The sequence below is a fragment of the Lissotriton helveticus genome, chromosome 3_1, assembly GCF_964261635.1.
Source record: "Lissotriton helveticus chromosome 3_1, aLisHel1.1, whole genome shotgun sequence".
Classification (NCBI taxonomy): Eukaryota; Metazoa; Chordata; class Amphibia; order Caudata; family Salamandridae; genus Lissotriton; species Lissotriton helveticus.
In genome coordinates this window covers 876,301,623-876,325,813 of record NC_136061.1, presented here as the reverse complement: position 1 = coordinate 876,325,813, position 24,191 = coordinate 876,301,623, and the positions used below count along the sequence as shown (strand labels likewise).

The 24,191-nt window shown below is 42.0% G+C and overlaps 1 protein-coding gene across 1 annotated transcript in view; it reads right to left on the bottom strand.

Moving 5' to 3' along the window:
- Positions 1–24,191, bottom strand: part of ZC3H12A (zinc finger CCCH-type containing 12A) — a 52,019-nt gene that overhangs the window by 8,924 nt on the left and 18,904 nt on the right. The window contains exon 3 of the mRNA XM_078681212.1: positions 2,193–2,332. Within this exon, the coding sequence (XP_078537338.1) occupies positions 2,193–2,332 (140 nt within the window). The remainder of the gene's footprint in view (positions 1–2,192; positions 2,333–24,191) is intronic.

Below are 24,191 nucleotides of genomic sequence, written 5' to 3'. Positions count from 1 at the left end.
CCATCAGCCTGGTGATGGCCCATCGGGATCTGCAAGGCACACCTCAGCTCCCTTAGTGTGACTGTCTAGAGCCGGGGTCTCCAACCGGTCGATCGCGAGCTACCGGTAGCTCGCAGAGACCCCGGGAGTAGCTCGTGTAGCCCTTCAGTAGTATTTGGTGGTATTTTGGGCTATTAGCCTTTCCGGCTCCATTTGCCCGTCCTCACCCAAACCAGCCACTCGGATTGGACCTAAGCTGGGGTGGGGGCGGGCGAAGAGGATGACGCTCCACTCCTGGAGCTGCAGCCTCCTCTCGTGAGAGTCTGACTCTTGTGACATCATTGTGTACTGAAAACGCTCTGGCATCGCATTGTCTGCCATTGTGCGACGGGTGCCAGCGCGGAGCAGTAGGAGACGTGACTTCCACCGCCAGAAGAGGCCAGGAGACGTGCCTTCCAACGGCAGGAGGCGTGCCTTCCACCGCAGGTAAGCTCAATGGTGGAATTAGGGATCCCGTGGGAGGGATGGCTGACAAGGCATCAGAGGACTGGTGGAACAGAGGGCAGAAAGGCACAAAAAACGAGTGGAACAGAGGGCAGAAGGGCACAAAAAACGAGTGGAACAGAAGGCAGAAGGGCACAATAAACAAGGGGAAAACGAGTGGAACAGAGGGCAGAAAGGCACAAAAAATGAAGCAAAAACGAGTGGAACAGAGGGCAGAAAGGCACATAAAATGAAGCAAAAACGAGTGGAACAGAGGGCAGAAAGGCACAAAAAACGAGTAGAACAGAGCGCAGAAGGGCACAAAAAACAAAGCAAAAACGAGTGGAACAGAGGGCAGAAAGGCACAAAAAACGAGTGGAACAGAGCGCAGAAGGGCACAAAAAACAAAGCAAAAACGAGTGGAACAGAGGGCAGAAAGGCAGAAAAAACGAGTGGAACAGAGAGTAGAAAGGCACAAATAACGAGTGGAACAGAGGGCAGAAGGGCACAAAAAACGATGTCTCAATTTTGGACCTTAATTTCGGACCTTTTAATTGAAATGTCTTGAAGCGTCACAAATCCAAAGTCATTCCGTTTGGTGTTCTAGGGAACTCTTAAGTCAGGCCTGTCTTGGGTATTTTGTTCAAACCACAGTATGGGCTCTGATGAAATTAGGCTTAAAGTCAATGTAACTGGGAGGTCTCTCGGAAAAAATGCGCAAGTTGCTTCTGGTTCAGTAGCTCACGACGATTTTCACTGGCCAGAAGTAGCTCTGACTACACAAAAGGTTGGAGACCCCTGGTCTAGAGTGAATGCACAAAAGCCCACCTATCATCCTAACCAAGGCATATATTTTACAAACAGGCAGAAGCACAGAATGGTTAAGCAAGAAAAGGCTCACTTGCTAAAATTAAATAATTTAAAAACCAGCTTCATCAAAAGATGTATTGTTAAATTGGGAGTTCAGAGACCCCAAACTCTACATCTCTATATGCTTTGAATGGGAAATTACACAACTATCTATTTGAAGGCAATCCCCATGTTACCCTATGGGAGAGATTGTCCTTGCAGTAGTGAAAAACGAAATTAGCAGTATTTCACTATTAGGACATGAAAAACACAACGGCACACGTTCTACCTTTTAAATACACTGCATCCTACCAATGGGGTGCCTTATATGTATTAAAGGGAAGGTTTGAGCCTAGCAAGTGGGTGCACTTCGCCAGGTAGAAATAGCAGTTTAAAAACTGCACACACAGACGCTGCAGTGGCAGGTCTGAGACGTGTTTGTAGGGCTACTCATGTGAGTGGCACAATTAGTGCTGCGGGCCCACTAGTAGCATTTGATTTACAGGCCCTGGGCAGACCTGGTGTACTTTACTGGGGACTTATTAGTAAATCAAATATGCCAATCATGAATAAGCCGATCACCAATACAACGTAGGCAGGCATAATATGCACTTTAGAACTGGTTAACAGTGGTATAGTGCCCAGAGTCCTAAAACCAACAAAAAGAGGGCACAGAAAATAGGGGGGGGGGAGAAGAAGGCAAAAAGTTTGAGGATAACCCTACAAAAGGGCCAGGTCCAACAGTCATCAATATGTTTTCAAATGAAACACAAAACAGCAGCAGGAATATTGCTAGAAAGCATACACAATGTTATGATTTTAATTTCCGAGCTAAATCATATTCTATTGTTTAAAATGTGTTTAATTAACATTCAGCATACCTGTGATTGGCACATCTGGCCTGGGTTGCTCCTTCCGCCATGATGGTACAAAAACGGTGATATCAGTATGCCCCCGTTCCAAAAACCAATCCACAGCCAATGAAATACCACGACATGAGAATACCTCTTTGTTGCCATGGCTGTTGAAAAACACACAATTGGTCATTTAAGGTTGTTACAACAGTCTAAAAGGGAGAATTGCAGCATGAAATGAGCATTTTTTTTAGCTAGTTTCTGAACCCCTTCAAACATTTTTTGCATGCTTTAAAATATAAAACTGCCTTGGAAATGAAGGACGAAAGTGGACTGGATCTGGAAACATGATAAAACTGTCTCTATATGTTGGCTGAGACAAATAAAGTGAGTCAGTAAAAAAAAAAAATCTTGTTAAATTAAATGTGTATATTTGTATAGCGCAGCTGATCACCAGTGACGGTATCCAGGCGCTGTCCATCGGCACGGGTAGATTAAGTGATTTGCCCAAAATCACATGTTGTTGGGCAGATGCAGAGACCCGAACCCAGATTCCCAGCAGGCCCGAGTTGGCAGCTCTGTCTGCTGTGCCACATCCTCTTCTTTGTAACAAGAAAGTATATTGTCACAAAAAAAAATATCTAAAAGATTTTCATTAACTAGACAAATCAGTGGTGTAACTCTATATTCGCTGATATACAATATAGGTCCAGATGGGACACATCCATGACAAAACCTCGTGTTTTTTGTCCTCTCTCTCTCTATCCTAGAATGAATCATTTACCAGCCATTCAGATAATGGTGTCCAGTACAGAAAGCTACATCATCCCTTGTAGCGCATGTTTGTTCTTGTATGACTGATGGACTAATCAAGCCAGGAACGCCAACACATGACTATGCCAAAGCATGCCTCAAAGAGATAACATATAGTAGTACTAATGTGTTTTTCAAAATCGACAAATGGGTGGAATTTTGCTTTAGTTCAGTGAGAAGGGACTGATTCTTCTTAAGTGTGTTGTTCTTAAAATACCAATGCAATGAAATTCTTTCACAGTGACTGAATATTTTAATCAGCACATCCAATTATACGATTGTACAATTTGAAATAAAAAGTCAAGGTATCTAATATTTAATAAAGAATCTCACATTCACAAAGTCTCTTGCTTATGTTTATTATGTAAATTAATTAATATACCTTTTATTTCTGAACACTTGGAGTGATATGCTTCGAATTCATACACAGGCAATAGACTATTAAATATACACACTGTGTCTAACTAGTACATACATTTATGTTGCTAAGATCCAATATATTGTCAATAATTGAACGTTGGTGTTTATTAAAGCGACTGAAGATCAGACCAGATAAACATACCCGTAATTGTTTGGATCAATTAAAGTATCCTATATTTTATAGGCCAGTCACCCTGCTTAATTTCTGAGCTAAGTCAAGATCAGGTGAATTGAGGGTGGAATAGACAGAAGAACACACTTGTGCCTCCAAGCCTATCTTACAGCCAGAACAGGGGGTGGCCATAGAATATATAAGAAGCAATATAGCAGATTTCGACAGGACTCTCACAAACTGGTCTCATAATTTCTCGCAGCCTCACGGGCAAACATTAGTGCCGTGCCACACATCCATTCAGATAGGATTAGGGATCAAATAAAGTTTGTGAATGAAGTAAAATTGACATCATGTGTTTACTTGAGAACATTTCCTGAAGAATATTTCAGCTGTGACAGGCACTCATTTCTGGCAGAGAAAATTTGGGAATCTCTGTCCATATTGTGGTGTATTGCGCACACAACTGCAAGGGCATATAAGCAGATGATTAAATGTTACTGTTAATCTACCATGCTTGCGGAGCTCAGCTGTGTGTCAAATGCACATCTACAGATCAACTGGGCAATGTATGTGTTTGCATTCTTGGTACCTCTGCTCCCTGAAAATCGGTCATAATCAAAGCTTCAATAATATGAGTCTTCGTTATTTTTTAACGCTGGTGGTACTAATGCCCAATTTGATCTACTCAATATTTCCTCCTCAGAAGGATAAAAGGTTGAGTTAGCTCTGGCAGGATTTCAAATTTGATATGCAGAACACAGATGAGGTCATCAGTGAGCCATCTATCTGCAAGCTCCTGGGCAGACTGTTCCTTAAACTGCTCAACATGAGCTGGGGAGTATGCGTTAACTTCAGCAGTTTCCCACCTATTTGGCTTCCCATGAGTTGGCCATTTCTAAAGCAGACCACGTTAAATGAATGTCGGATCTAGTACAGGAGTTCACTTGATGCTGTACTAATATGAAAGAGAAGTGTTTTTAACAATAAATCAGCTACTCAAATACATTTGTTCACAACACTCTTTATCCCATAGCTACCACTAACCCTTACATTGGCCTTGCTTAAAATAACATTACAATTTAAAACAATAATTGGCAAAGCCAACAGGTCTCATCTACGTGAGAGGTATCAGCTTTTTCAATGCCTTTAAGCTATGTTTCACACAAGGATGGCTAAAAGTTAGAACAAAAAAGTGCTATGCCGTGGCCAGTGCTGGCGGCAGCATAGCGCTTTTTTTTCTGAAGGGAGAGGCAAGCAATCATATGGGAGGGAAGCAGATGGGCACGAGGAAGCAAAGTTGCAGGTTGGGGGCTTTAGTGATTGGGGTAAAAAAGGCAGGAGGGACTGGAGTGACAGGCAAGTAACAATGCTGGAGGGGCGGGAGCAAGCAACAATGTAGGAGGGGACATGGCAAGCAACAATGCAGGAGGGGACTGGAGCAAGCAACAAAGTGTGTGCGGCCAGAAAGGATAGGAACAAGAAACAAAGTGAAAATGGGCAGGAGAAAACAACGCAGGAGGGGATAGGGTAAGCAGCAATGCAGGAGGTTGGAGGGAAGGACGGGATCAAGCAATAATGTTGGAGCGGTCAGAACGACTGGGCAAGCATCAACACACAAGGGGTACTGGAGCAAGCAATTATGCAGAAGAGAGTGACGAGAAAGCAACAAGAGTGAAGAGAGGGACAGGGCAAGGGCGAACACCAACGATGGAGCAAGCAACAACGCGAATCGGGCTTGTGCAAGCAACAATATGGAGCAAAATGGGGGAGACAGCCTGCAAACACATGCACTCTTATGAAGTGCTGTAACTAATAAAAAGTGAAAGCATGACCAGCGGACAGACACTGAGTGAGGAGGCAGTACTTGGGGCATGCTCAAGTGTAGGGACAAACAAAGGAAGTGATGTCGGAATGTCCTTACGAAAGAGAAGCAAGGAAGTGAGAGTGACAAAGCAATGGTAAGCAATGGATGTACTTTGAGCTCCCTGTATGTAAACAAAATGTCTGTCTCAGGTAAGACCTAAAAATGAAAACTACAGAGATTCACAGATTTCCTTACGCGGCCCACTGCCATTACACTCTGGTGTCATCATCTATCACTATATTTAAGCTCAAGAGTGTTTTTTATCGTCTTCACTCAGTAGACATGTCTGCCAACAAAAAAAATAATACAGAGAGCTGTCTGCCCTGCTTTGTTTACCAATAATGCAATAATTTAGAAATCAAAGAACTAATATTAATAGCCTTACAGAAAGTGACAAATTACCTGCATCGAGTTGTTGGTACATAACTGTACCCGTAAATTAAAACATTTGCAGCTAAAGCTTCACACAGTATAACTGTCGGCAGACTTAGTATGAAAAAGTCAGATAAAAAAAAATATATATTATTATAAACTTTAGAAAATGGTAAAAAGTTATATATGCAGTATCGCTAAAGACTCATTTTTCATTAAGTTTAGGCGAGTGGTTTGGAGGGAGTGGTCAATGAATATCGGCCTTCCTTCTCTTTGCACGAGTAAACAGATGAAACAAACAGAACTTTAAAATTCGAAATTATAGTGCTATTGCAAAGGCCAGCTATTTAAAACACCTCCGTTGTCGAAAAGGTCGAGCCATAAACGTTTGCATTTTATGAAACTAACCGTTGCAAAACTGAAATTGTCAAAATGTAATAAAATCTTTCCTTCCTCGACACAAAAAAGGCGAATTGACCCGTTGGAACTGATCGTTTGTAACATAAGCAAGCAAACTGGCAGACACATAAACGCACATTGGTATACTCGGTGATCGGATTTGGCAACTGCTGCGAAAAATTCCCCGCGAGGAGGAAGTAGGTTCCGATTTACATACATCTTTGCATAATGTTTATCAAGAGCATGCTGAACACCGTGCACATGAATCAACCAGGAACAATGTACAAGCTTCACAATACAGGAAGTTACAGGGTGGAATTCCCCTCCCGGTGCATACACCGTCAATTAATCAGGTGATTTAAAGAGCAAACACGAAACACAGTTACTTCATGAAACTGCACTCTCAGGAGAGGAAGCACACACCATTTAGGTCTAGCAAAAGGGAGCCACATTATAAATACAGGTTATAAGTTTCAGGCTACCCTAATGCAAGCCTTCTTTTCATGCATATGAAGTGGAACAAATTATCAAACACAAACATGTCAGATTCTCAGTGCCAAGTACCTTCAGTTGATAACGTACATAAAAGAAGAGCCAAATGTTCTAGATTCACACATAATAAATAGCAACAACTTCCATTGTACCATTTATGTTCTAGTCCTTGTTATGTTATATGTATTTGTAAAGCGCAACATCACTCATGAGCATATCCTGCTGCTTCACAGGTGTGCAAGGCCAGTCTTAGCCTGTGGTCTTACTCGAGGACCCAAGTCTTCAGCTTCTTGCGGAATTCAAGGAGAGGAGGAGGTTCTAATGTGGAGTTAGAGGTTCTTTCACGCTTTCAGAGTAATGTATGAGAAGGCTCGACCTCCGCAAAGGCTTCTATGGATGCGTGGGATATGTGCTAGTGAGAGTTCGGCTAGGAGGAGATGCATGGTAGGTTGGTTGAAATGTATGCAGCTGCCGAGGTAGGCTGGGCCCGAGCTGTGTAGTGCTTTGTATGTGTGGGCAAGAACCTTGAATTTAGCTTGCTTGTGTATTGGAAGCCTGTGGAGCTCTCAAAGCTGTGGTGTGATGTGAGATCGGTGAAGGACTTACTTGCTTACTTATACTTACTACCTCTACTGGGGTATAGACCGTCAACCAGGACTCTCCAGCCATCTCTTTTTTTTCAATCTGACTCCAGGTGTAACCCATCCCCTTGCTTCCTCATTTCCCTTGAGGGTTTTAGGTCAGGGCTTGCCTAGTTTTGTTGGATGTGGACTTGTGGAGAGTGTGATCTATTTAGCCCCAGTGTCTTCATGAGCAGAGTTGGAAGCCTGTGTCATGGGTTGTTGATGCTGATGGTGTTTGGCCAGCGGATTTGGAGGATTTTCCTCAGACAGGTGTTGATGAATGTCTGTACTTTGTTGGTAGAGGTCACTGTTGTCCTCCAGGTTTCTGCTCCATACAAAAGGACCGACTTTACGTTGGTGTTAAAAAGCCTGCCCTTGGTTTGCAGCGTTAGGTCCTTGGAGCTCCATATCTTTTTTAGCTGAATGAAGGCAGTCCTTGCTTCGCTGATTCTTGCTTTGATGTTGGGGTATGTGCCGCCCGGTTTATCTACGACACTGCCCAGGTAGGTGAAGGCCTTAACCTCTTCCAGTGCATCGCCTGCAAGAGTGACTGCAGTTGTGCTGGCCAGGTTAGCCTTCAGGATCTTTATTTTTCCCCAAGTTGTGCTGATGAGGAAGTCACATTGTCGGTCGTTTCTTGCATCTGCAGATGGGTATGGGAGAGTAGGGCCAAGTTGTCTCTATATTTCAAGTCATCAAGCACCATCCAAGGAGTCTACTGGATCCCATTTCTTGTCCTTGCTGTGGATGTATTCATATCTATGACCAGCAGGACGAGAAATGGGGAGAGCAAACCACCCTTGCGGACTCCAGACCTCCCTTGGAAGGCTTCCACGAGTTGTCCTCCATGGACTATCATGTGGGTCATTCCCTCATAAGAATTCCATAGGATTCTTCAAAGTTTATCTGGCCCACCGTAGTGGCCGAGTAGTTTCCAGAGGGTCTCTTTGTGCATGAAGTACAATTCCTTCTCATAGTCAATGACGTTGACATATAGGGGGGAGTTCCATTTCAGTGACTGCTCAAGGATGATGCACAATGTTGCAATCTGGTCTGTGCACAATCTATCTGTGTGGAAGCCAGCTTGCTGGTCTCTCAACTGAGTGTCGACTTGTTCCTTCAATCTGTTCAGGGTGACTCTGTTGAATACTTAGCCTGGGGTTGATACAAGAGTTATCCCTTTGTAGAACATGGGGTTGAGTATGTTTTCTGTGTTTCAATGTCTGCCTTCAGCGCCTCTGTGGGAATGCTGTCGGGTCCTGCTGCCTTCATATTTCTAAAATATTTGATGACTTACCATATTATCTCCTTGGCTTGCCTGCTGAAGTCGATTTGCGAGTCCTTGCCAGATGGCTACATGTTTGGTGGAGACTGTGGCACGGGCTGGTTCAGCAATTCTTCAACATTCTCCCCACATCTTCGTTGTTGGCCTTCGTTACCCATGATTTGATTTTCTTCTCTAGGTTGTCTTCAACAGGTCTTTCTGGCTTGCTGGATCTGCAGGAGAGTTTCCTAGTTATGTCATATGTTTCTTTTCACTTTTTCATAGCTTACTGCTTTCTAGGCTTCTGTGGCAATATCATTGATGAATCTTCACTTGTCTGCCTTTTCACCATTCTCGTTAATGTCGCCAAGGACATAGTTGCTCTTGACTTCTTCATACCAAGTGTTATTGCTTCCAATCTTGGCATCGAGGTCTCCCATTAGTATGGTGATGCCTCTCTCACGGTTTTTCTCCAGGATGAACCGGAGACAGTTGTAAAACTGTTCTTTTTCTTTGCTGTCATTGGCTTAGGAGATTGAGGACAAGTATGGCTGCTGCACTCTGGATGGTCTGTAGTCTCTTTGTGAGTTGCTTGGTGATTCCTATATTCAGGGAGTTACCAAAGTCCAACCTGATCGAGATGAAGGCTTGGGGGCTGGTGTTTCTTTTAAGTAGCTACCTGGTGATCTTTCTCAGTATCCTCAGGGCATGGAAACAGGTTGTGGTGACAGTATTGAACTGGGCAGACACGCCTAGCTTGTTGTCAACGATGCTCCAGAGGTTTCTCGCTTCTGGGCTGGGGTCTAGAGTGCATGCAAGGTCTGCAGCCCACCAGATGGAGATCAATAGCGAAGCATCTACTCCAAAGTTCACCACGACCATCCTGCCTGTGCTCCGCTCAAGACAGTTGGACTTCATCCATGTGACCACGTCTGTCATGCATGTGATGAAGTTGTTCCTTGTTCTGGGGGAATTTTCTGAGGGACAGGATCAGCTGCTTGTCAGCAGCGCAGAAAATGATGCTGTTGTGTATGTGGAGGACACCAGCTAGATGAGTGATGTAGATATTGCAACGGGTGGGGCTGAAGGAGGAGCCCTGAGATTCTCCTTGATGATTAACAATTGAATTAATACTTTTTCATAATAAGGATAGAACATGTATTTTGTAAACCCCCAAAATAAATGAAAACGAAAACGAAAAAGAAACAATGATAAAGGGAGAATAGACCACACTGCATGGTGGAGTGCAGCCTACAAAGATTTGGCTGCCACAGTACCACTTGACTAAAGTCAACATTAACGAGTAAGCCTTAAAATGTGCAAGAAATAGTTTGCTTCATATCTAGGCATTACGTTGAAGCCATCCATGTGGTTTTAAGCATAACACTCATTTGCATGTGATTCTATTTTCATCCTCACCACCCTGCCCATCGTTTTTCAGAAAACTAACTTAGTTCTACTGCAACACATTTGTATATTCTTCTGTCATTTTAAGAACAGAAAACACGGTGTGAGACGGAGGTGCTCTTAAAGTAAACTTCAACCTATTTCATACTGATTTATTCATAATAAACATGATTTTTCACTACACAAATTATAAAAAACACAGAGTGAACTCATTTTGATTTTGTAAGAATAGGACCACCAGAGCTCTCGTACTTTCTGAAGGGTGTATTCAAGTCTTCAGGGTTTTTTTTTAACTGACAAAAAGATGCAAGCGTTGGAAGTTTTAGCATCTTGCTTTGGTGTATGCACATCCATAGACATATGGCCCTATTTTGAGACATAACTAAGTTATGAACTGTTTAAAGATTGTCATTGTTTAAATAGGCATGTTTCAAAGCTGAAATATCAGTGTCCCTGTCATGGGTTTAAGTTAGATCTGGTGGATGGTATACTGCCTGTTGTCCAGACCCAGCAACATAGGGGGGGGTGGCAGGGGGGAAGAGAATTAAAAAGGTATTCTCACTGCCCTGGAGAAAGATGGATTCAACCTTGGTCTAAATATAGGTCCCTTTGAAAAATAAGTTTTCTCTGACTTTTACTGAGCATTCCATGAGTGAACTAGTTAGGCCAGTCCTGAACCACAGGGCACCCTATGAAGGATAGACTTTTGTCATTCATGTGGGGTATAGAGTAGTTTGATGTAAATTCGTGTTAACTCTAGAGCAGACACAGCAGGAATGAAGTGAGGTCTTCCGGTGCTGTGTTTGTACAATCACACCGGGTCTTCCAATTCTGGCTAGCTATTGCATTGGCCCATTTGTTAGTCTACTGGACAAACAACTGATCTTACAGTAGAGCATTTTCATAAGCGATAGAATTCAAGAGAGCAACAGAGTATTTTAGTAAAATCAGAAGAGATTCAGGTGAGCTTCACACTTAAGAAGGTAACACTATTTAAATTGCAAACTTGCCTTACCTCAATGTGATTGTCATATATTTAATTTAATTAGTAATTGTAAGACAGACTATACTGGCCTTTTCTAACACGACATTATACTGAAGCTAAGGAAATTTAATGTATGTAGTTTCCATTACATAGCAGCAGTTTACAATCACTAATCGCTCTTTATTGTTTCTCCCAACATAAAAGTTGTTGATTTTGGGCGACCTCAGAAATTCAATAAATTAGACAAGCATATCTACTACTACTTTATGACAAGCGACTATTGGTTTTAAACATCACTAATCAGAAAACCATTTGCATAAAACTTTATACCGATACAATATTAAACCATGATATTCCGACCCTTACATTGAAAAGTCCTTTTTAGATCTCACCTACAGACACAAACCACCCACTATACAACATGCATCAGCATAATAATACATAAAGTGCCTTTAGACAGCCCCTTCCAGCCACTGTGATTCAGCTGGCTTTAGGCATTAGCCAACAAAATTGTCCATCAGCACTGGTATCAAAAGACTGCATTTTGAGCATATAAACAATTTCAAAATGTAGTCTATAAACGTAGCATTTAATTCTGTATTTTTTGTGGTTTTACTTCGTAGGCCCCCAAGCTCTCCTTAGGTGGTTTAAATGACCCCTGTGCCTGCTCATCCGATGCAGCTCAGTGCTCCACTGCACATCCCCATGCAACTCTATAGCAGCTGTGAAAAGCTACCAAGGGGCTTGCTTTCCTGCAAACTTTATTTGGGTATTTGTATATTTCAACTCTTCAATAGCTGTCGGATGTGTTACAATGGTAAAATAAAAAACAAATGGGTGCTGTATGCTTACTTGCATTGTGTTAGCTTTACAATTCTCGCATGGCTAACTGCCATTTTAGAAGGGAAAAATATAACTACCTAAAAAAAGCAAAATGGCAAGTGAGCAGCCTGGTAGTAATTACCAGCTGCTGGGCCCTAATTAATATCAACCCAAAAAAAACCCACTAGCAAGGCCTGTAAAGGCAAGATTTATTTGCTTTGCCAATACTTGTTTGGCTTTCTAATTACATTGACGACGTTGGACTACTCTGCACGAAATCTGAGACAAATTCACAAATCCTATTATGTTGTTGTATGTCAAGTTTAATAGATATCCGTCTGGGGGAGGGGAGGAGTTAAAGGGAAAAAAAGTTTCCAATTTTTCACTTCCAAGGGAATATTTGCTCTTCATTACAGCAAAACCAGCCGAATGGAATTATACTAATCTTTGCAAGATACTGAAAATTTACTTGGAAAAGGGTCATTTGGGTTGGTGACATTTTTAAGGTATTCAGAGATAATAGGATACATTTTAGAGATAAACTGGTCACCACAGAATTGTTTTTGCTGGAACAGTCATTACAGGGTGCCAGAAACAAAGCCTGCACCCCCAGAGGGTCAGACATCACCCGCAACCATGCCTATAATTGTACTGTTTACAGTTACTTATCTGGAGCTCCAGTGAAGGTCAGGCAGAGAAAATAATCCTTTTACCTCATCACTTCAGATGCACCCGCCTGCCCAGGAATAAGCAGGTTTCCTATGACACACTAGTCAGACCAGTCACACAACATGGGAGGATGTTCTAATACAGCTGGATTTAATGGAATGCCGGATGTGGCTCATTTCCCTGTGCTGCAAGCCAACTGAGGTGCACAGGTTTCACTTGGACACAAATATGGAAACTATCACTTAGGATGCTTCATAAAATACACGTTACCCACCGTTTTGTTATGTATATGAGCTGCAGAGAATGATTGGTAAAATCAACCTAAATTCATGCTTTGTTGTACTCACATGGAGGATTTTGATCATCCAAACTACAACCAAAAAGCATGCATGATACAACCAAAATCGATTACTCTATTTTCATAGGAACGCTGCTCTACAAGCCAATTTGCAAGTACAAATCTAGGCTTATGATAAGAATTAAAGTGCTGCCATTATTATATATTTTTTTGTTTTCTCATAGCTTTCCCAAAGGCATAAAAAAAATAATGGTACACATCCCAACCAAATTACTGGCATCTTATAATGGTGCATTTGCCCGTGCCTCCTACACCGGTATGCCAACGTGATCTACTAAAGAGAGCTCTACTTCCTTTGATGAACAATTTACTTAATTTTGCCCTTTAAGGTAGGATTGGTCCAGACAGAAGTTAGAAAGATTTACCCTTTGCAATCCAGCAATCACAATTTGAAAAGCACATCGCCACAGTACAGTGCTGTATGCTGGACTATCTATTTGGCAAAAAAACATGATTTAATAGGTTGTAACGCAATAACGTGGGAGCTATTGCAAAGTGAATACAGTTAGCTTATTAACTCGGGGCTCCCCAGAGGCGAAATGCATTTGCTACACAAGGCCTTGTTTGCCTCTAGGTCAGCAATTCTTTCAAAAGAAGCATACAATGGTAACAATGTTAATAGCAAACTCACTAAGGTCCTCCGGTGCGGCTGCATAGAGAACCTCTGGGCTTAGGTGGGCGAAGAAAGGACACTCCTATTTGTGCCCTCCTTATTAGCTGCATGGACATGGCAGTGTGCACACTCCACACAAGAAATGAATGTTAATGTATGGCAACAACCCACCAGACAGTTTAATTAGGAGTTAACTCTTCTAAAATGGGGAAAAAACTGTGCAGACCTACATTTACCAGGAAGGTTTTACTCTGGGTTGGGGTGAGGGGTGGGTGGGAGATAGGGGATCGGAGGGGGGGGGGGGGGGGGGGGAGGAGTGGGCAGCCATTCCCATTAGTCTGCTTCAGAAGTAGTTACTCGATTTAACAAATGATAATTGGCTACCCCATTTTTTACTTCTTTTTAGTTGTTTTTTTCTGGTTGCTGGACTTCAAAATGACTTAAATACCCATCAATAACGTAAATAGCTCACTGCTGAAGCTAAGACGAAAACGGCATTTCCTAGAAACTGTTTTACAGCATGAAATGGCTCGATCCGCAGTGCCAGAACACCATGCCTAGATATCACCCAGCTTCCACCTATGTGATCTACTACCACTCTGACACTCAAGCAACACCTCCTTTGACTCGAAGAATGAAATGAAATGAAAAAGAGATTTATAAAGTGCAATACTACCCGAAGGTGTCAAGGCGCTAGCTCGTCTAGTAAAAAGTTGCCGGGGGTTTAATTACACTATCAGAGAAAGAACAGCCATGTTTTTAGTGCTTTCCTAAACGGCAGTAGGTGAGTTTCATTTTTTAACCTCTGTGAGAGGGAGTTCCAGAGTCTGGCCGTGACGACCAGAAAGCTTCTCTCACGCCAGGGACTTTTCTTGAACCTCGGGATCACCAAATTAAAGGACTCAGCTGAGTGTAAGTGCCACGTGAGAATGTACAGATGAAGGTGCTGCTTAAAAAAGGCTGGACCAATGTCATGGGTAGCCTTTAAAGCTATACAAAGAGCCTTGAACTCAATACGTCTCTTTAGTGGTAGCCAGTATAGTTATTTTAGCGCAGCAGGAACAGATTTGTGTTTAGGAATACCTAACAGAATTGGCGCTTCAGCATTTTGCACAATCTGTAGTTAATTCAGACATTTGGTTCTGAGGTTGAAGAAAAGACCGTTACAATAATCAGCTCTGGACAGCACCAATTCAGAAATCGCCAACTTGCGTAAATTGATTGGAAAGATTTTTCTGATTAGTTTTAATGTATAAACACTACTATGAACACCGCTACTGCCCCGGAGCTTGGTTCCGATTCATATTATTATCAGTCACTGAGTTTAAAAGGGAAGCATGTTTATTTTATTCACTTTATTTTTGTGATATATTGTTCCATAATTAATCTGCTCCGTCCAACATCCCATGGTTCCACTTGCCAATTTGGCAACGTCTATGGTTACTCTACACAAGCATACCACATACAGCATTGGCGCATCCAGCTGCTCCAAAAATACATAGATGTAAAAACAATCCTTGTGTGGGGATGGGAATGAATGGGTTAATGCACCTACATTTACAGTCTGCATTACAGAATCGGAGCAAGCCATGCATCGTCATTGTGGGTAATGCTTTCATGGTGATTGCTTTCTCGTCGTATGCAGCTTGCAAGAAAGTTCAAAAGTGTTGCGCATAGTTCCATAACTGCCAAGTTGAATTTTTGTTTCGTAACCATTGGGGTATATTAAGGTCAGGCTGAAACTCCTAAACAGTGCTGTACATGGAATCTTCCATTACACACACTCTTCCGTGCCCACAAAGAGGCCAAGGTCAGCCAATGAAACAACAGAGCTGCTGCTCTTTGTGATAAGACAATCAGTTGTTACAGGTCTGTGCTATGTTTAATCCTGGCAGGGGAAGGGAACCTTTAACCTCCGTGCCAGTCAGCTGAGAGTCGCAGAGACCAACATCTGGTAGCTGATTGGCAAGCTGTGCAAACTGAATTTGGAGGCCTCGTAGTAACAATTTTTAGTGTCACCCCCATAACCGACTCACCAAAGCAAACATCAAGAGCCACGTTATAGGGCAATTCCAACCTAGGACAACTGATAATTTGGGATTTGATGATCTCTCAATATCTTCTGGTGTCGTGAACAGTGAACAGATCGGGTGGATTAAGGCCCATTGGTAGATCAACTTTGGGAGGTTCAGTCTCTGTTGGCCGATTGGGCTTTATGTAGAGCACATCCATTCAGTAGTACACATGCAAATATAATGGCTACGATGCTAGGAGAATTCCAATGCCCTTTTGTGGCACTTTCTGGAAGGTTTATAAAGCATCAATGTAGCAAATACCCCGTTCCTATCCCTAGGAAGAATGTGGAACTGAGACCGACCTCAGATGTAACCCACAATACAGTTACATTGTGCTAACAGAGCAGGATTCATTGACAATTGTACTATTTTGTTAAAATAACAAAAGTACTAAAATACTTTCAGTCAGGGATTTGGAATAGCCAACAAATCGTACATTTTAATGAGTAGTTTTTCCTGCAGAAATTAGCATGAACAAAACCGAACTGCTCAGGCTGATATAAAAGAACCCAGAATAGTTTTGACAGTGCCTACCTCTAGCTAGCTCGGTAGATACATCGGGTGCGCAAAAATTAAAGACAAATTACAGGTGCAATTCAGATGTGGATTGCTGCAAATCCATCATATTATCCATAGCATATAATTACTCTAGACTCAAAATCTTTGAATTCAAATTTTTAAATGCTGCTAGGCGATGCCAAGATCACTGGCCAATAGTTTCAAAAAGTAAAGTTTGAGAATCCACCAGCAATAAGTAAAAAACAATGAGGTGGGAACAACAGCCATGTGTTAATCAGCGAGTAATCACTTATAGTTGAGACCAGGATTTCACCAAAGAGTAGCTCTGGAGCTGCTGGTAGCTCTACATTTACCAGCTAATAGATCCTCTATGTATAGCCAAACCTAGTAAAACGAAAATCTTTTGTTTGGTTCAGTTAGTTATACTTTCAAAATTGAAAAGGTTATTTTTTTAAAGTACAATGAGTATATTTTCAGACCTTATAAGCTGCTGTTTGCAAAAAAATATGCATTTAAGGCTGACATGTATATGGCTGCATTGGGGAATCTTACCACGGAGGTTCTTTCTTACGTGCCAGGGGCCATTGTGTATATAATTGCTATGATATGTAAAGGCACTCAAAACATTTTTTTAAATCAAAAGATTATTGCTGGTGACGTTGCCTGATGCACGAGATGGTCACTGCTAGTAATCCTGCTTGCAGTGGCCACTAATGGAATTGTGTGTCAAGTGGTCACTACTATAACACTGAAAATTTATTTTAATGGATCGAGATGATTTTTTTTAACATAGATATCTCTCATCATAGAAAAGGTTGGAGATCCCTGTTTTGGACAACACCTATTAAACAGTAGGGACAACCTTCTATCCGACATAAGGACGGCAGTTAAAAATAACAATCCTCATAATCAACCAGAGAGACCGCTTGGAACTATATCATCTGAGCAAGATGTTCCACAGTCCACAAAGCAAGAGTTTGCAAAGATACCTACTAATTCACTCCAGCTAAGGGAAAAAACAATCAAGAAGAACACACCATTTATTAGCACACAACAATCCGAACAAGGGCAAAAAGCCACTGAGGCCACAGCCCACCCAGGCAAAACCAACCAAAAAGACGGAGCATTGCCCCCTCCTCAAGAAAAAGCGGGAAGACAGAAAAGGAAGGGAAGAAACCAAAGGAAATTGACAGGGATCATAGCATGGTGCCAGGGCTGCAACAGTGATCATTCAGAGGCTAACTCCCCACCAGCAAGGATGAAAAAGAAGAATGAAGTACAAGTCGCCGAGAGGATCCCCAGTAAAAAGATCGACCGAGAGAATAAACCCGAGACAGATCCGGCTCCACAAAGCTGTTCTACCTACAGCACCTCGTCCAAAAGTCCGAAAGGCATGCTGAGCCCGACCCAAGTGGATAAAAACATCGGCACAGACAAGAGGCATAATTTACCAACAACCTCAGAGTCAACTGATAGAGAAAAACAAGAACAAACACGACAGAGTAAGGCAAATCACGTTAAAAAGTCGCTGGAGAACAGGGATGAAAAACAAATCCCAGTAAGTCCCGAGATGACTGTAATGATGAGGTCAAACCCCCCGGGACTAGACCCACGGGATGTCAACACTATGAACGACCATCCTAAAACAGTATTACCTATGGTACTCCCCACTCAAGGGGAAACCCACTCCACTGCCCGTGTCAACATGCATTCAAATGAGAGAAGACCAGAGGGTACATAAACAACAATAATATTCCATCCTGAGTACCACTCAAGAGGCCCAATGGACACTTTAAACAGGGGTAACATCCTACGGATACTGAAAACAATAGAAAGCCTGAAAAAAATTACATCGGCAGACTTGGAAATCGTAGAATTTATTGAATCTCTAAGGTATCCAGGCGTTGAATCAACAAAAACAACCTGGACAACAGGAGAAATCCCAGAGAGAATAATCAAAGAAAAGACAAAGTTCGACTCTTGGGGAATAAAACTAGAAATCCTGTTGCATTCTAGATACCCTGAGCCCTTACTTAATGACAGTCATCAAAAGAAGGCCAAGGAGCCGTCTCTCAAAAGAACTGTCTTAAGAGGTGCACGAAGTAAAACGCCAGAGAGACAACAGAACTTAGACCAGGCTGAAACTAGATCATTGGCCAACGACACAAGGCCTGCACCCAACTGGAGTTGTCTTGCAAAGTCTTTAAATGCAAAAGAGGTAAGGCTATGACAAACAAAAACAAAACAAGCATTGGCATTGCCAATAGGTCTCGCTTGTGGGTCTTTCGTTCTCTGCCAGACAACGCACACCGGATCCCCAGCACTAATCAAGTTATTTCCGTATTCAAGAATCTGAACTATTCATTTCAATATTATGTGCTTTCTCGGTTTTTCCCCCTCGCAATCACCAAGATAATTAGACATTTTGCACTTTATAATGAAATGATTGCAGCCTCAATCTGTGAGAAATGGGGAATTGACTGTTCTTCATTGTACTGTGGAGTGGATGGAAATGTGTGTGTGAGGGGGGGGGGTAGAGAGAGGGGGTGAAAGAGAGACACAGGAAGGGAAAGGTGGAGAGAAAGAAGCAGAGGGGGAGATAGGGGGGTAAGAGGAAAGAAAGAAAGAAAGAAGGAAAGAAAGAAAGAAGGAAAGAAAGAAAGAAAGAGGAAGGAAGGAAAGAAGGATGGAAAGAAAGAAAAAAGAAAGGAAGAAAGAAAACGAGAGAAAGGAAGAAAGAAAGAATGAAAGAAAAAGAAAAAGAGAAAGGAAGAAAGAAAGAAGAGAAAGGAAGAAATAAAGGGGGAAAGAAAGAAAGAAAGAAAGAAGACAGAAAGAAAAAAGGAAGGCAGGAAGGAAGAAAGAAAACGAGAGAAAGGAAGAAAGAGAGAATGAAAGAAAAAGAAAAAGAGAAAGGAAGAAAGAAAGTAAGAAGAGAGAAAGGAAGAAAGAAATGAAGGAAGAAACGAACAAAGGAAGGAAGAATGAAAGAAAGAAGGGAAGAATGAACGAAAGAACGAAAGCAAGGAAGGAAGAAAGAACGAAAGAAAGAAAGAAAGGAAGAAAGAAAGGGGAGGGAGGGGAAAAAAGCGAGCGAGAGGAAGGAGAGATAGGTGGAGTAAGAGAAACATAAAGGGGCGTGGGGAGGGGTGCTTTGGCTTTCTCCATTGCTCTGGGAAGTGCATGTAAATCTGTATGACAGAGAAAGAGGCAGAAAGGATTAAACATAAAGGTGGGAGATAGAGGACAGGAGAGAACAAGAACGAAAGACAGGCCAAAGCAGGGTGAAGGATTCGAGCATGAAAAACAAGGCAGCGCTGGGAGGGGGGCTGGGCACGAAGGAAGGAGAAATGTGAGTCACGGCGGCCGTGAAGTGTGAAGCAGATCCCTTTGAAGCTCTCGGAGGCAGGAGCAAATGGTAAGGGGAGCTAAAAACAAGAGCGGCCGGGAAGCGGCCAGAAAACTAAGTACGGCCGGCCACATAATTAGGGGAGGAGAAGTGTGGCAGGCAGATGTGTGGCCTGGTGAGGGGGCGGGAATGCGAGCCTGGTGGGGGCAGGCGGATTACGGAGATGCTCGTGCTTGTGTGGTCACGTGACCCGCTTTGTGGCCACGTGACCTCACATGCACTGTGAAGAAACGCCAGTGGTTTCACTAGCCGATCGAGCACTTGAATTCGATCCTATCCATTCCTGCGGAATGGGACAGGCTCGACCTAAACAGCCAACACCACCAACATCCTAAGCATATGCTCATGGAACATTAACGACACAGGAGATAAGTTCACAGACACTGACCTAGACAGCTACCTTAAAAAAATTACCATAATTTCTTTCTATTAAACATGCATCAGCATAAAGAACCCAGGCTTTAAATGTGCCCAGTTTATGATACCATAAGACTCCTTATAGGGCAAACACGTGTCAGTCGCATACGTTTTTAGTTGTATCTCGTGAATTTATTGGTTACAAATATAGCAAAAGATCCTTTTTAAATATTACCCATGTAAAGACATTTCAAATCGGCAAATACTTTTTTATGTTACTGCTAGACACTCTGCCTGACGCACTAGGGTGATCACTGGTGCGAATCTTGCATAGGGTGGCCACTAATACAATCTTGTCTGATGTGGTTGCTGTTACATCACTACAACACTAATAATATTGGTAGCTCTGGTTGATGGTTGGAGACGCCTGCCATATACTATTAACCCTATACCCATAATCCCTGTAGCACAGAACCTCAACAATACATCCAAGTCCTTTAACTCAAACCCTTACCCCATGCCCTTAACCTTTATACCCCTTACACACAATGTTTAAACCCTATAACCCAATGCCTTAACACTTAAATCCTAATCCTACATCCTTTATTTAACCATATACACTAAACCGTATACATGTAACCTGGTAACACCTATAACCCAAAGTCCTTTCTTTAACCTTATACACCAAAGCTTTAACTCTCTACCCTAAAACCATTAACTTTAACACTATCTATTTTTTATACATTCTGTGCCCTATACTCCAACCCCCAACACATAACACATATCGTAAATAGTATATCCTTCACCTCAGAATCTTAACCCTGTACCCCAATCTCCTAAACCTATATGCAGAGGTTTTAACCCAAAATGTACAATTCCATATCCCAAACCCCAACCATAACCCCACATACACCCTTAACATCTAAACCCTGTACTCCTAACCCATAAACCTTTTTCACACTGTTCTTGCTTCAATGTATGTTGCCCTCAAACTTTGGGAAGTGATCTTTTTTTATATAATGATGTTTAGAACTATGGAAATCTCTCCCCTTTCGTCCTTTAGGAAATCTCTTACACGTGGCTATTTAGCCACTTGTTTAGCACTATTTATTTTTCTCCACCGGTCCTATCCATGACAGCAGCAGTGCCAAGATGCCACAGGGCATACGAGCGCTATTTAAAAATAAATCTAATCAAAATCAAATTAGAACTAATGCTTGGGTAGTGACCATTTTAAGTGTTATTTAGGTCTTGGGGCAACACCACTCTTTCTCTTCCTGTTTTCAAAGCCCTTGAATTTGAATGAAGACATAAACTGAATTTGTATTACAAAATTATCTAACACCATGATTTACTCCATTCTCTTTTTGATACTTTTGTCCTTAAATGTACTTAATATCAAATTTCAAGCAAAACATGGTTCTACATATAGCAGACCATGCAGAAAACCTATTAACACCTGAGGAAGCAGCCGGGTTATAAAAAACTGCACTGACAAGTATAGGAACATAGTAATGGGTATTGCCCGCCTGAAATGGTCAGCTGCCACTTGACCATTAATAGAAACAAGATGTTTACTATGAGAATACAGTTTAGTGTACAGTTGGAAAAAGCAATAATTAGACTTATTTGTTGTAGTCTTTCTGATCCTTTATTTCAAATGTGCTTGGTCTGCACCATATAGACAGCCAACGCGCTTTGCCCAAACATGGGCTTCTTCAGGGCAGAGGCAATGTTGCCAGAGTCTTGACAGGTGAAGAGGATCAATGTTCCTGAAATCGGTATGAAACGTCCATTTCAGAACGTGAAGTTTAGCAACCACGGTCCTTAAGCCAAGGAACTGCCTGTACGTCTGTTTGGTGGTGATCCTAGGTCAGTAAGAGGGTGATATGTCCAGATAAATCCGATGTATTGTTATGATTTGTATACTTCGCAGTGTCGCGTCCGTTATAGCCATGCCCGGTAAACGTCCCATAGTTGGCGCGATGGAGACTACAACGAATACGTCTAATTATTGCTTTTTTCAACTGTACACTAAACTCTATTCTCATAACCTGCCTACAGGTTATGTTATATGCATTTCTTTGTGAAGCACTAACGCCATTATTATGCCATCCAGGGCCATTTTTGCAGGATCTAGGAAAGAAATCAATTGACTCTGAAAGCATTGACTGTCATTTTATTTGAGTTTGCCCGTCTTAAACTTCGAAATTGTATGCAAAAGTTATAGTGAAAATAGAAAAAGTTCGATCTAGGAAGATATTTTTTATGGCCTATGTGTATAGGTGGTTGAGCTGAAGGAATTTTCTTTTCATCTTGATCGGAGCAAGTGGTTCAATTGTCCTCTGGTAGGTCAGAGTATAGTGTTTGCCTCATTTGCATCACAACCCAGATCGGTGTCTTATGATGCAATGCTGTGCATGTTTTAGGTTCTGCTAGTCTTATTTACATGTTTCTAGGGTGCACATTAGTGTGGTGCGTGACAGTGTTGTAGACCTGATAGCCCTTTGAAAATATATGGCTTTGGTGCCAATAAAACAGTTATGCACCAGTGTGTCTTTTGTACATTAGTGTGATCTAGCGTTGAGTAGTCCAGGAATCCTGTAGGTGAAAAGCCTTAAGCGGTGCAATGCAATATTCAGTCACAAATCTTACAAGTCACATTCCTACCAACATGTAATCACACATAGCACACTTCAAGCAGCCATATGAACCAGTTTTGTTGGTATATAAAAACACAGCACCTCAAACCTTAACTGCATGCTCACCATGCACAAGAATGTCTCATAAATGTCTCTCTTTTAAATGTACCTATGGGAGGAGCCAGCCAAATCTTCCCAAGTACCTTAATGTTGGATCAGAGCTGCTGTTAAGTGTGCTTATGTACGGTTTTTCTGGTATTTAACGAGGCAGCTTACAGTGGAAATCTAACTACAGACTATTAATAAATGTACCCTCTAAGGGCTTTGTGGTGCACTTGTTTTCATCTAAACTCTAATGGACTGCACCCTTTCAGTGAAACCTTCCTTCGTAATGCCTTGAACATCAGCCATGTGTGCAGTGTACCTTAACAAAATTCGTACCACCTACGGGAATTGAGAAAAAAAAGGGTAAACCGTTCTTCAGCATGAGTGGATGATGGTTTAACTCTAGTACTCTATAAGGAGTAAATAATTAATATAATATTAAATAATTAATATGTTGTCAAAATGCAGAAACTGTAAAAGAGGACAACAATTAGCTTAGCTGCAATCTAGAAAACGATTTAACATCTTTTTACCCTCAGCGTTAACTTGCAAGGTGCAAGCACAAACAGAAAATGTAGGAAGTTCTCTCTAACAGCCACCCATGTCCTCGTCACAATATTTATTTCCCAGCAGCGCCCTAACGCGCATTCAAGTTTGTAGTTCCACAAATTCTAACTATCGAGGGATCATTTACTTTTCAAACAACTCAGTATGAGGGTGTATGCCAATGAAGAAGACGAGCCACATGCATTCTTTTTTCCTTCATTCTATGGTACCAACCTACTTTATCAACCTACACAAAACCACCCTCAACCACGTACAATGTATAAGGGGTTCCTTTGACACAAAAGGGACCCAGATTGTTAACTGCAAACAGTTCACACAAGTATAGTCTCCTCATACATATGAATTATTCTCTTGGGTTTGGCGTGCACCAGCATGGCAAATATTTAAAACAAAATCATACAAAGTTTCCCTTTCGCCTCTTTAACCCCTTCGATGCGGATGACAAAGCCAGCTCGTCATGGGCGTTACCTGCGCTACGCGGATGACGAGCTGGCTTTGTCACAAACCGCGCGTTTTTCAAAATTCAGTGCACAGCGGGAAAACCCGCTAGCGCGGTAGCGGTTAAGAGGTCCCTGTAAATTCGATGGAGCTGTAACAGTGAGTTACCGGTGCCTTCAGTATTCTGAGGGCCGCAGTAGCGCCAAACATCTGGTGTCTTGAAGCCAAAGTGTTTTCTGGTGAAATATTTTGGGTGGAATAGCTTGAGGACTTGGCATGGAATTACAGATTCCACTGCTAAATTCTCATTTCCAAGAGATGCATTCATATTGCCCAGTAACTTTTGAGATCAGAATAAACTTAAGAGTGATTAGGGCCATTTTCTTTTATGTAATCGGCTACTGGTACACAATTCTGTATGCCCTACTTCCTGGGCACATTGGAAGATTATTCTGTGATGAACTGACCCAACCTCATAGCTAATCAGTCCTGAAATCAACAGGAAGAGGTTGAATACCTATTGCTTTCATTGTCAAAGTATGAGATGAGCTGGGAAAGATCAAGTGTCATTAATGTGAGGTAGACATTTAGCTATAAAGCAACAAATCACTGCTCCGTGGTAACAGTACAGAATGTGGGTAGCCTATGGAGGCTCCAGTACCCAGCACAGAGAAAGCAAAAGAATAGGGGCTAGGAGC